The sequence below is a fragment of the Protopterus annectens genome, chromosome 1.part0 (assembly GCF_019279795.1).
Source record: "Protopterus annectens isolate FY-2018-M chromosome 1.part0, PAN1.0, whole genome shotgun sequence".
Classification (NCBI taxonomy): domain Eukaryota; kingdom Metazoa; phylum Chordata; order Ceratodontiformes; family Protopteridae; genus Protopterus; species Protopterus annectens.
The window spans coordinates 495,694,717-495,707,574 of record NC_056725.1 but is presented as its reverse complement, the minus strand read 5'-3'; the positions used below and the strand labels follow the sequence as shown (position 1 = coordinate 495,707,574).

Genomic DNA, 12,858 nt, shown 5'->3' with positions numbered 1-12,858 from the left:
TATATACCACCTTCCCGGTGTCACAATTGCACCTCCTTGGACTTTTGATTTTCCCAAACCCTTGAACCATAACTGAATCACCCTCCAAAAATTGAGGGACACTGGTGCACCAACCACATTTTGACATGGTCTTCCACCTTGTGGTGCTGTTTGAGAGTTTCTTTGTTGTTTCCAAGTAATTCTTAATGTTACAATCCCTCCTATAAATAACTATTGGTTTCATGCCAAATATTTTCATGTCCATCTCCATAGTATTCAGAACTTTCCAGTTTTCTGAGTATATTCCTTATGAATTTGTCATCTATAGTGTATGCAACAATGCTCTTGGGAATTTTAGGGAAGTTTACCAGAAAAGAGCCAATGGATTCTTCAGGCCTCTTTTAGGCTCTGGAAATGATGGTACCTTTTCAAGGCACAAAAACAACCAGACGTTTGACATAGGATTCATTGTTGCATACAGTATAGATGCCAAATTCATAAGGAATATAATCAGAAACAACTGGAAAGTTCTGAATATTGGGGGGATGGGCATGAAAATATTTGGCATGGAGTCAATAGTTATTTATAGAAGGATTATAACATTAAGAATCACTTAGAAACAATGAAGAAACCCTCAAACAGCACCACAAGAGGGAAGACCATATCAAAATGTGGGAGGTGTCTTCAATGTCCCTCAATTTTTGAGGGCGATTCCATTATGGTTCAAGGCTTTGGGAATATCACAAGTCTGGGGAGGTGCAATTGAAACACCAGGAGGGTAGTATATATTGCTTCATGTAGAAAATGCACATCTTTCTATATCTGTAAAACCAAAAGTGCTAAGTGTGCCTAAAAAAGTTTCTTTTTTAATTATTTGGATTATTTCATTCAAGAGACTCCTTTGTGTTTTCTCGCTTTATGTGATTTACTTGTTGATTTAGCAGTTTTTTACCACACTGGCTGGGATGCTGTTTGGCCCTCTGAATTTGACTTTGTAGTGTTTTCATTCCATCTGGCAGTTTCTTTGATGCGACTTACCTGGGCTTTACTTTCTGTATAAAAGTTCTGTAGTTTTCTGTTTTGTTTTAGCTTGCCTTCATTGGTCAGGAGTTTGACAGTTTTTTTAACTACAGATAGAAGGTCCGGGAGGGCATGGCTTTCTTCCCTTGCTGAGGGTACAAAGAAAGGGTTCAGGCCCAGACCCTCTTGCATGTTCAGGGCTAGATGCTAATCTTCCCAGTACCTTCCACACGCTTGAAGTTGTGGATGTTGCAGTGGACATTGAGGTATCAGCTGCAGCAGAACCCACCCCACTGTTGAAATATGCTTCTGTTATCAAATCCATGCTGCAGGCTGTACAGCCGCTGACAGCCCCCATCATTCTTCCTCAGGGACGGATAACAGTGAATCATAATAAGTCTACCCTGCTTTACTCGCTGTTCTTTCCAGCCAGAGTTTTCATCAGCTGTCCTCTTATTCCTTTGAAGACCAGTGCCGGTCTTATGCCAGCTTTTCACTGACCTTTAGTTTTAGTACAAAGCACTTGTGTATAGCCAGCATTGCTAGGAGCCTTCGTCAGTTCTCACTATTTTAGTAACATATTTCCTGCATCGATACTGGAGTTATTTTGCATGTGTAGTGGCACACAAGTCCTTAACGTTTAAACGGTGTAAGGCGTTCCATCACCATGTTAGCAGGATAAAGCTTTCACTTCTAATATTGTCTACTTCTGCACTCCTGGCTTAATCATTGTAAAGGAAGCCAAGAGACCTAGCACAAGAAATAACTTACATTGAAGAGTGGGTGGATATTTGTTTCTTGGGACTGTCAGAAGTTCTGGATCTATTGCATTACCTTTTATCAAGGTCATTTGACTGCTTGAATAAATGGTTCAAACTTATCCCATTCATTCATTCATTAAATTTCATTTCTCAGCAATGCCTGCTTGTCTACCAACTTTTCCACAGATTACAGCATAGATATATATTAATGCAGTCCTTAAAGCTGTTCTTTATTTAAGACCACTACTCATTTCTCATCATTGAAAGTTGAACTTTATGTTGCAGAAACTGACCGTACCTCCCTTTGAACCAGCAGATGCGGCATATGTGTCACGGAGAGCACTTTTTATAGTTATTGTTGAATCTGGTGCAAAGATTTTAGAGTTACCAGCTCTTATATGTAAACCATCTTACATGACATTTAACAATGAAAGGGTGACATTAAAAACATTATTTCATGCTAAAACTTTATCAGCATTAAGTTTGTCAGCCTATACAAATACTAGTCTTTACTTAATCTGCCAATATGAAGAAGTGTATCTTTTGAATTTCAGATGTGCACAGACAACTTGTATGTCCTACTAGGAAGACGATTGTAGTTGAAATTAACTGGTTAATCTTTTGTTTCATTCAGGAACAAGACAGAAGACTTACAAGCCAGTAAGCATACTCCTAAATGGTCTACCCACTGGTTTTGCCTTTTGTTATGACAAGTTTAATAATCCTTTGGAAGGCACAGTATGAATATATTTCTGTAGGCCAGCAGCAAGAACTGCAGCATTTAAAAAAAAAAGAATCTGCACAAGTTGTCTCATAGAATATTAAATACAACTTCACAAATCACATAGAATATTAAATACAACTTCACAAATCACATAGAATATTAAATACAACTTCACAAAAAATACAAGATGGCAACACAGTGTAAGGGTAGGTTTTGACGTATGTTTTACTCCAAAGGGTATACAATGGGAATTTATCCAAATATTATGATTTTCTCATACAGTGACCTTTTCCAAAAAAGATACTACTGCTGTGGCTAGGGTATGTACCTTAACAGTAAATCTTTGGGAAGAGTTGACTGCAGCAGTAAAACTACACATCGCTCATCCCTCAAAGAATACTGTACGTAATTGTAACTGCTTTTTTAAGTGTTTGCATAGTTTGTCAGTTACTGTAATTTGTTATTCGAATGACTGTGTCTTACTAATGAGCTTGAAATAGTAAAATGAGTTGAGGTTTATGTTTTGCTTTGTGACTTTCTCGGTCTTACTGGTATTATCGTTGACAGTTGTGGTATAAGACATGCTATTCTTTTTATTCTCCATCCCTGTGTAGCTCAGTATCCAGTCTGTTGTTGAAATATCTTTACAATGCAAAGGTGCTTTTCTTCTCACTTCTCCAATATGAAGACCTTTATTTTTTTTCACCATAAAGATTCCAGGAAATCGCCTGTGATTTAGCATTCACTACTCTTGGCATTGTCTGCTTGCTGTCTTTTCTCTCTAGATCTTTCCACCTCTGATAAATGTATCTACCAAGTGTTGAATTCAGCTAATAAGTAGCAGAAATATATGAAATACTTTTTAAACCACCATTTTAAACATTACAGCATTTTCAAAATAGAGTACTTGAGTTATAAGCTGGGAAGTGTGATTGCGCAAAAAATATCCAAATTTGGGAGATTGTTTTACAAGAAAAAGTGCATACTTTTTGTTGGTTCTTGTTTGCAACTTTCACGTTTAGTCTGTTCATCTGTACATATGTTACAGAATTGCTTTTGAGGTGTTGATGTTTATAGTTTAGCATTTTTAACGGCTTAAGAGCAATTGTTAACTGTCTATAGGTTCATAGGTTTTTTACTAAGCGTACTGTCAATGGTAGAGACCATCAAGAGGCTTGCTACATCACCCAATACTGTGAGAGACTAGCAATTGTCCCCCATTAAGTATACATCTTCCCATGACCTTGATGAAATTTGAGATCACCCATACAGCCATTCAGACTGGTTTTAAAGGCTGCTAGGGAAATACTCTGCATGTTAGGCAAGGCAAGCCTATTCCAGAAATGGGGTGCATGTTAGGTTAGGTATCCGTTACTCCATTTGGTGGTGTTGATGTGATGTTATACGTTTAGGTGTCTAGAACTGGTGTGTGTTTTAGCACTGTTTTTGTTTAGGTTTAGGAGTTCAGCAAATTCTGGTTCATCCATAGTATGGAAGGCTAAATTGATATCACCCCACAAGAGTCTGTATGACACTGAATAGGAGAACTAGACTTGTCTGTCAGAGTAAATAAGGGTAAAAAAAGACCTGTGATCTTTTTGGTGAGGATGGGTTGAGGTCTGTCAAGCTGGTTTCGGTGCTTAGTGAGGTGCATTTTATATTCAATGATGGGCTTTAAAACAGATGAATAAAGTGGGACTCTAATGTCTGTGCACATTGATGAGATATCTTGAAGGTTAAGCTGTGCAAGGTAGAAGGATTTTCTAACCGACACTGATACAGGGTGGTCAGAGGTGAGTCTGTTATCAACTTATGTATTCATGTCAGTCGTGACTGTGTCAAATTTAAATGGAATGTTATCTGTATGGTAAACAGCAGTGATGGCAGATTTACTAAAGAAAGTTATGCTACATTTCTTGGAGTGGGAGAATAGGCCCTTGATTAATAAACCAAGCATTAGTGGGAGAGTAGGCCTGTGATTAATAAACTAAGCATTTGTTTGATCAGGCCCTTGCTGGAGAATCTGAATATCAGAACAGTGTTTGATAGCCACCCTGCGGTTTGCAGTCATTAACAAACCTGGTTAGCCATAAATAATTGATATTGTCTGTTATGCCAAAATAATGTCTCAAAGAGGAGACGACCCTGTACAGTGCCCTGTAAGACACTATTAGTGAGATGTTTCTAGTTAGAGCAAATATCCCTTTTCTTAATAGTTTGAGTCCTGTCAGCCAGTTACTTGTTAATTCAGCAAACTATGCATAGATTACCATTGAGTAGAGAGAGTTTGTCAGTAATCCCAGCATGGAGAGGTAGTGTCAAAGGCTTTGTCAAAATCCAGATCAGCAGACCATATGCCCTCTATCCATGGCCTTAGTAACCCTTTCAAAGAACTCACCCAGGTTGAGCAGGCATGATCTGCCTTTTACAGTATCAAACTGGTGTTTATATAATGTCAGAGGTTTTTATGTTTTATGTGATAGCAATCTGCCCAAGTATTATCTTGACGTCTGTGTTGAACATATCATAACTCTTTCTCCGTTTTAGTCAAAGGTTTGAACTGGAGGACTTTGTGTCTCTTATTTCCTAAAAATTGGTAGAGCACCCCCCCCCAAAAAAAATGTCTGCTGCATAGACAGTCGTCATTTAAAATAGTGTGCATTTCTTTATCTCTGGTTTTGCATAATTGCCATTTTTATGGTCTAAAACAGAATTTAAAGGTTTGTGAACAGGATGTCATGGCTTGGTAAAAGAGATTGCTTGACTTTTCCTACTGATTTTGGATGCAAGGAGAGCCTTTTTTATATCAAGAGACAAAACAATCATGTCTTATTTATCTTAAATTATGTGCTTAATTGATTGATTGATTGATTGAAAAATCCCCTTTAGTGACTCTTGTTTTTCTCTTTTCTAGATACTTTTTGGATTAACCCTCAGTTCAAAATCTGTTTGCTAGAAGAAGATGATGACCCTGATGACAGTGAGAATGCCTGCAGCTTCTTAGCTGCACTGATGCAGAAGAACAGACGATTGCAGAGGAAAGCTGGACAGGATATGCACACAATTGGATTTGCTGTCTATGAGGTTTGTGTCAAGGCACTCGTATTTAACTAGCATTCCTAGGAGCTTTAATGGTCTCAAAAATCAGGTTAGCGTCACATCTCGTTTAGTTTTGTCTGCACAACATCTTGGGTTTTTTTAATATTTTCTTTAAAATTCTTCAGTCAGAATTAAAGTGCTGAGATAAGATTGTAGTAGGGTTTTGACCCTTTTTATAATTTCTTCAGTATTTCAGCTTATTTTAAAAATGAACAGCAAAGCGTTTACCAAAAAAACTAGGAAAAAAAGGGTGAGCCTAGTTGGGCTAGCAAAGGTGAATCGTCAAAGGAAGCAGCAAAAGAATTTAAACATAAATATAGCTGTTCCAATTCAACCGTTGTGAAGGGTACTTTTATTAAAATAACAACTTCACACAAGTGCAAAAAGTCATCAGAATATTCTACTACTTGACCTCGGTGCATAGTGGAATACTAATTTGAATTCAGGCTTTACTACGATGGAAAGGTTTGCCACGTTTTCTGATAATCCAAAGTGGTGTACACGATGTGCTTAAGACTATACTGCAAGAGCTGTGGATGTAGTAATTGAACTAAGACAGAAGCCTGGGAAAAGCTACGAAGTTCAAAGTGCTTTTTATTATTTTTTCTAAGTACTTTTCTCCCTCTGCCTCTGGTCATCAGCCTCTTCTCAGAAGGTTGACCAGTTTATTCCATGGTTGATTAGGAAAGGCTGTCATTAGGGCAGCCATTAGGAGTGGTTTGAGTTTTTTCTTAAACCTTACTTTATGTGCTTGCCCACTGACAGCCCATGAGTGGGGCATGCAGTGGGTGTCAGTCATTACTGTGCTGACCTCATGCCTAGAAGAGATGGACATCAGCCGTGTAGACCCTGTCTACACATGGAACCCATAAGAAGTACCTTGTAGCAGTTTTCTGGCTCTCCATGAGACAGATCCAGATGAATGCTTGCTTCCCCCAAGGGATGGGCACTGCAATCCTCCTCTTATGCTGTCAAAAGTGAAGAACTCTTTTAATATCCACATGGATTTTCTACGTTTTCGAAATGCTGCTCTGCTCTGTGTAGATTTGTCCTTTATGGTAATTCTGAGATTGTTGTACGTGTGTGTGTGTGTGTGTGTGTGTGTGTGTGTGTGTGTATATATATATATATATATATATATATATATATATATACACACACACACACACACACACACACACACAAATATATGTGTGTGTACAGATATATATGCACATACACAAATGCATACATACATGTGTATGTATATATGCACAATATATATCATTGCGTAACATGAACTACCACTATTATGCTCTGAAAAAGGCAACTTTATGTGGCACCTTTAAGTATCCCTCAGTTGTTAAGCTCTAGTCAGATGCCAAAGTTGAACAGTAACTAGTGCCAGCCACTATAGCATGGTGATGAGAAGTTTAAATGGCTTTAAAAGCTGTAATACACACTACACCTAAATGCCAAGCCTCTGTTATGCAGTTAAATTGCAGACTGCTAAAATGTTAAAATTATGAAAGTTTTGAAAATGGAAGGAATATAGTATATCTAGTAGACCTATAGATAATAGTTTTCAGTCATGGATCATTTGATAAAGTCTCTACAGATTATATGCGGGAAGTTCAAATACAGAGTCTAATTCTGCCATCTGGTACCTTGTGAGTTAGATTTCAAAATCACAACAAGGCTGCTAACTACATAGACACTAAATGAAAGCACCACCACAGCCACTTAAGCCAGTTTGCTACTTATGTTCTTAACAGAAAACTCTCAAACTGATGAATCTGTTCCATTATAGGGCAGACATCCTGTCTCATGACCAATTATTTCACTCTTCTTGTCAGCAACATAAAAAAGCAATAACCAGAACAAGGTGAACTGTGCTTTTACATGCTTTTCTAAGCACTCCACTTGACAGGAATCAGTTTTTAATGATGATGGGGTCAAATTGGTTATCTGTGACCATATCCTAGCAGTCACTAATTTGCAGGTCTGGATTCAGCTGGATAAGTCCATTGACATCCCATAATATGTGGACCCAGTTCCCCTTGCATCCATTCTCAAATCTCTGTCAGGCAGAGTGGAAGGCAAGGTGCACACCAATCTGCTTGCTTGTGTAAAATTATCAACGCAGGAATTCATTGGAATATTCATCAGTGTCAAGTTCTTGTTGCATGTATTCGATGCAAGCATAACTTGGCTCTAGGCATCAAAATCAAATTCTGTACCCATGCTGGAGGCCCTGGTCCCTCTAGTAGCTAATTAGGCTCACTTTTCTGATGCAGTTACTTGTATATTTTAGCCACCAAGTGTTTTCCAGTGACTTTTTCATCTCAAACCACAGTTATAAATGAAAGACATTGTGGCTTGTCCTCTGGTGGTATTGTATATATCAGGTTTCTAAGGTCAGAACTAGGTTGGCATATCTTAAATAATCACGTTGCTATTAGGCAAACCTAGCCTTGCACTAATCTGGTGTGTTATGCATCCATCCTCACCCACTAGTTAATTTTAGTGCTTTAAGCCTGAAATCTTGTCATAAACAAAGCTGTAGTTCGGTATAATTCCCTCTCTTTCATCACTAAGACCTGTTAGAGTTAGTTCCTGCAAACATTCTGCAGCCTTCAGTTTTCCAAAACCCCTCTGTTCTGATAACATTGTATTGCTACTTATGGCAGAATGTTCCTTAATTTCTTGCCCACTTGCCAAAGGATGCCTCTAAACAATTTGGGGATTCTCTACAGGTGACTATTATCTGTCAATTAGCCATTATCACTATGTATCCAAATTTACTGACTGAAACACCACCAGTGATATAACATTATGTATGTTAAGGGCATTTTTCCTTTATTTACTGTTGGTCTCAGAGTAAGAGTATTTAGATATATGGGGGTGTACACTGGAGGATACTAGGTTCACAAGTTATTAGGCTGTTGATCCATGAGGAACTTGAGAAGCCTAGCCGTAAATTCCCATGAGTGTTTTAGCCCTTATTTTTAAGTATGAATAATCCAGCGATGAGCAAAACATTTACATGCTTGCCTTGCCCATGAGGGACAGTGGTGCTGTACCAGGGATGACTCTGTGGTTACCCTTCCATTTGTCCAGAATACATTTTAATAGTATAAGAGAAGTACTTTGCTTTGTGTGGAAAGGAAGACTGTTCCAAAGAAGCGGTATTCTCTGTGATACATATCTATCCCTCCGTCATATTTTATTTATGTTGCAAAATAGACTAAGATCTTTTCAGTGGGTGTTTATCCTTTCCATAGCCTTATAGATGAGCCTGTTCAGACTTATGACTCTGTCACTTCATGGGTGCATTGACATCTCACCTTTGCACAAGGGGTTGATAGTTGCTGCCCTCCTTTTGTCCAGCACAAAGACTGTTCAAAGACCCGCACTGAATAAATAGTCTGCGTAGGGAGTTTTGCAAATCCTGTTTTAAGTTGGTCACTAAGCTTCCCTGGTATGTTATCTGATTCCATAAAAGCAGTCTTCTTGGTCTTGGATAATCTTGCTTTGAGGACTTGTTCGTGGGAAGTTTGAGGAGGTTGTAGATGTGGGTATGAGATCTGGGAATATAGGAGGGGATGGGGGGTGCATTTTCTAAATTTATTCACTAGTAGATTGGCTGTGCCCTCTGGGTCTGAGTGTGTGATGCACTTTATGATCAGCTCTGTGCAGTTTTGTTTCTAAGCTTTCTAACATAGTTAAAGAAGGATTTGTGGTTGCCCTTTGCCAGGGTGGCAGTTTTTACCTCATGTCTGACTTTAGTTGATCTGATTAGAATCCAAAGTTCCTTGCTAAGCTTAACAGGAACTTTTTTCCATCTTGAGAATTACATTTATTATGTGCAATGACTTTTTTTCTTTTTATTATATAACCTGTTTATTTTTAAGTTCCACCATAGGGGGTTATTTTTGAATTTGGTGTTGTATTTACTTCAGAGGGAGACGAATACAACTATGCATTTATTCACATGTGTATAGAATTTTGCAGTAAAGAATTCTGCCTAAGCAGTGGGGTCAGTGAGTTGGAAATGGATGTTTAATTTAGCCAGATCATGACTGTGTTTCAAATCTCTGAATACCAGCGTAATGGAGAATACTTCTGTCTTTCGTTGTTAAGGTGAATGTGACTGATTTGTTGTTTGATTTGATCATGAGGGAGTTAGTTGATAGGGAGCAGGGCTATCCCAAATGAGATAGGACCAATTCTGGGATTTTATTGCTGCTGGTTGGGGTGAGGACTAATTGGTCCTAAAGGTTTGTGTTGATGCCCAGAATTCCCTTGGCATACATGTTGGAAGATGTGTACATCTTACACTTAATGGAGGAGTAGCTGAAGTTCTGTTGAAGTACTGTTGTACAAAGAAAAGGAATTGGATTTGTATCGTGTTTTATTCAGATATGTTCTCACAGTACAGTAGAGTAAGGTAGGTTTTCCTTTTTTTCTGCTATTATGTGGTCTTAGGAATTAAAACATTTGGGCTGTTGGGAGGGATGGAACACAGGGTACACCCCCTGTGCAAACATATTGTTTATAGCAATCTTTGTTTTGTAAATTTTTATTGGAACCAACCTGTATCCTTTCTTAGCCAAAATAATTCCCTGAAATGACACAATCTAACACCTGTCTCTTCATTCAGTCCTCTCCAATCCACATACAGATTTATTAAATAATTCAAGACATGCCTTTGTCCTCAAGCCTCGGGATTTCCAGGATGTACTACACCAAACATTCTAGAAGCATATGGACTCATCACAACACTTACAGATGAATAGATTTAATGAAATTCACTGAAGGACTGTTACAGTTAATGGACAGGTGACTGTGAGTCTGGAATGAAAACTGTACAGTAGTTTTGATTTGTTCACTTGTAATGATTTATCATAAGTAATTCAGTGATATGTATGAGTCAGAATGCACATCTTCTCTTCCAGCATGGTCATATTGTCCACATGAGTAATCCTAGTCTAGACTGTATTACAGGATCCAGGGCTAGAGCTGTGACTTGCCCAACTCCCCCTGTACTGCATGCTTTCACCTTGTTCCCTGCTAATCTTAACCGTCAGATGCACAATTCATTGGATAAACTGTGACATTCCTGTATCTCTGCATTACTAAAAGAAAACTCCAGCCTCCATTTAGTTTACTTTATCTAGATTATCCCAGATCTGATGTTCTTCATCTCACATTGCTGCAGTCCTTACATATGGGTAGTCCGCTGTCCTCGGTCGGCCCGAATACCAAAGTATTAGGCTGACGTCGGTCAAGGCGCTTAAAACTGACATCAGGACGTCAGGGTACAAAAGCGCATGACCGACGTCATTTCCTCAGTCTTTTTTGCCGCATGGTCCGATGCAGAAGCAGCGTTGCAAGTGCCGTTCGCTCTGAAATTTTTCAATTCGGAGTTTCAGACCGAATCCAAGTTGGCTAAGTACCCGTTGGGGATTATTTTGGTTTTTCTTGCCTCAGTGTTTTACCGATGTCAGAAAAAGTGAATAACTGTATTTCTTGTGGGAAACAGATACCGCATAGGGATTATCATTCTTTGTGTATTCCTTGTTTGGGGCCTGAGCACGACGTTGTTGGGTGTCGCTTTTGTGCTAGGTTCTATAAACGCACTATTGCCGGAAGGTTAGATTGTGCTAGGCTGGTCTTTGGGAAGCGGTGCAATTATAATATGCCGCCGGATTCTCCGCGCCCGCTTCTAAGAAGCGCAAAGACAAAGCAGTTAAACCCAGGCAGATGAGTCGTCCGTTCCGGACGCCGGTTCTTTAGAGGTTTCAGTGGAACCGGTGGTTCCGGCGGAGACTTCTCTGGAGTCTCAGGGGAGACTTTGATTTTACAGGAGGTGGTCTCTCAGGAGGCAGGTCAGGCTGAAGGGCTTCTCAAGTTACTGTACTCCCTCCCTTCCTAGGGTGGTTAGGCCTCTCCTTCTGTTTCCAAGGCTTCTCCCAGAGGCAGGCCAGTTTTAGCTTCTGTTGGTGTCACTCCTAGTTCAGCAGGGTCTGTGCCTAAGAAGCACATGCTTAAAATGGCAGAAGATTTGATTACTCTGATTAGAGGTTCTATGCCCCCTCCTGATAAGAGGCCTAGGGTGGAGCCAGAGTTGGGAAGTTTTGAGCAGGCTTCGATGTTTCAGAGACTTCAGCTGAAGACTTGCAGGAGTACTCTCCTTATTCTGATTCTGATGCAGATGATTCCACTCCTTCTGCTTCTCCTCCAGAGGATTTTTCTTTTCAGAGACACTTCATTCTATGAGGGAACATTTTAAGTGGGAAGGTCAGACTTCTCTGATTCTAGGAAAAGGCTTAGGAGTTTTGCTGTTACCCCAGCATAGGCCCTTGGCTATACCCCCTGTTCTGGATGTTGTGGAAGATGTGTTTGCAGAGGCTTCACTTAATCCTGATTCTCTGCCTCCTGCTCCTGTTAAACCGGATAGGTATTACAGGGTGCCTGAGGCTCATAAATATCTTTATAAGAGTCCTAGGGCGGACCCAGAAACTATTAGTCAGGGACCTAAGGGTGTCAAGGCCTCTGTTGTAAAAAATCCGGTTCCTCTAGATAAAGAAGCCAGAGCTTTGGATAGATGGGGAAAGAAGGTCTATACATCTTCTACCTTAGCTATGAGGGCTTTGAATTGCCAGTTTCATATGTTGAAATATCAAAACTTTCTTCTTTCTCAATTGAAGTCTAAGGTGGATGCTCTGGCGGAAGGCATTGAGTGTAAAGAATTGCAAGATTTGGTGCATGTCTCTGAACAGGTGGGTAAGCATTCATTACAGTGTGGTTTTGATGCTGTGCAGGCCTCGTCTAGGGTGGCTGCCACTGGCTCAGTTCTTCGCAGGCACGCCTGGTTGAAGGATCAGAATTTATCTGACCATGTTAAGACAAGGATTTTGGATGCTCCTTTGCAGTCTGATGTGTTGTTTGGTTCACCTGTGGAGTCAGTCTTGAAGAAAATGGAAGACAAGGCTAAGTCTATGCAGGCTGTTAAAGTTTTTTGCAAGTTCAGCCTCCGAAGTTTAGTAGGAATTGGCCTGCTAAGGGGTGGACGTATCCTTCTTATGATTCTCAGTCTAGCGGTAGATCTAGACGTGGTAGGGGCAGAGCTCAGAGTTCTTTCAGGCCTAGAACAGGAGTTCCCCTGCACAATCTTCGGTGAGGGCAGGGGCCAGTCCTTTCGTAAACAGGCCCAATGACCTACTTTGCAGCTGCCAGATCCTTCTTGCCTGGCAGCACCTTTGGGAGGAAGGTTAGCACTCTTCAAGGAAA

At 39.8% G+C, this 12,858-nt stretch overlaps 1 protein-coding gene across 5 annotated transcripts in view; it reads left to right on the top strand.

The window, feature by feature from the left end:
* The window catches only part of CAPN11 (calpain 11), a 1,381,576-nt gene that overhangs the window by 890,278 nt on the left and 478,440 nt on the right, over positions 1–12,858 (top strand). For all 5 annotated transcript variants that reach the window (XM_044060753.1, XM_044060742.1, XM_044060725.1 and 2 more), the window contains one exon: positions 5,399–5,568. In XM_044060753.1, the coding sequence (XP_043916688.1) occupies positions 5,399–5,568 (170 nt within the window). The remainder of the gene's footprint in view (positions 1–5,398; positions 5,569–12,858) is intronic.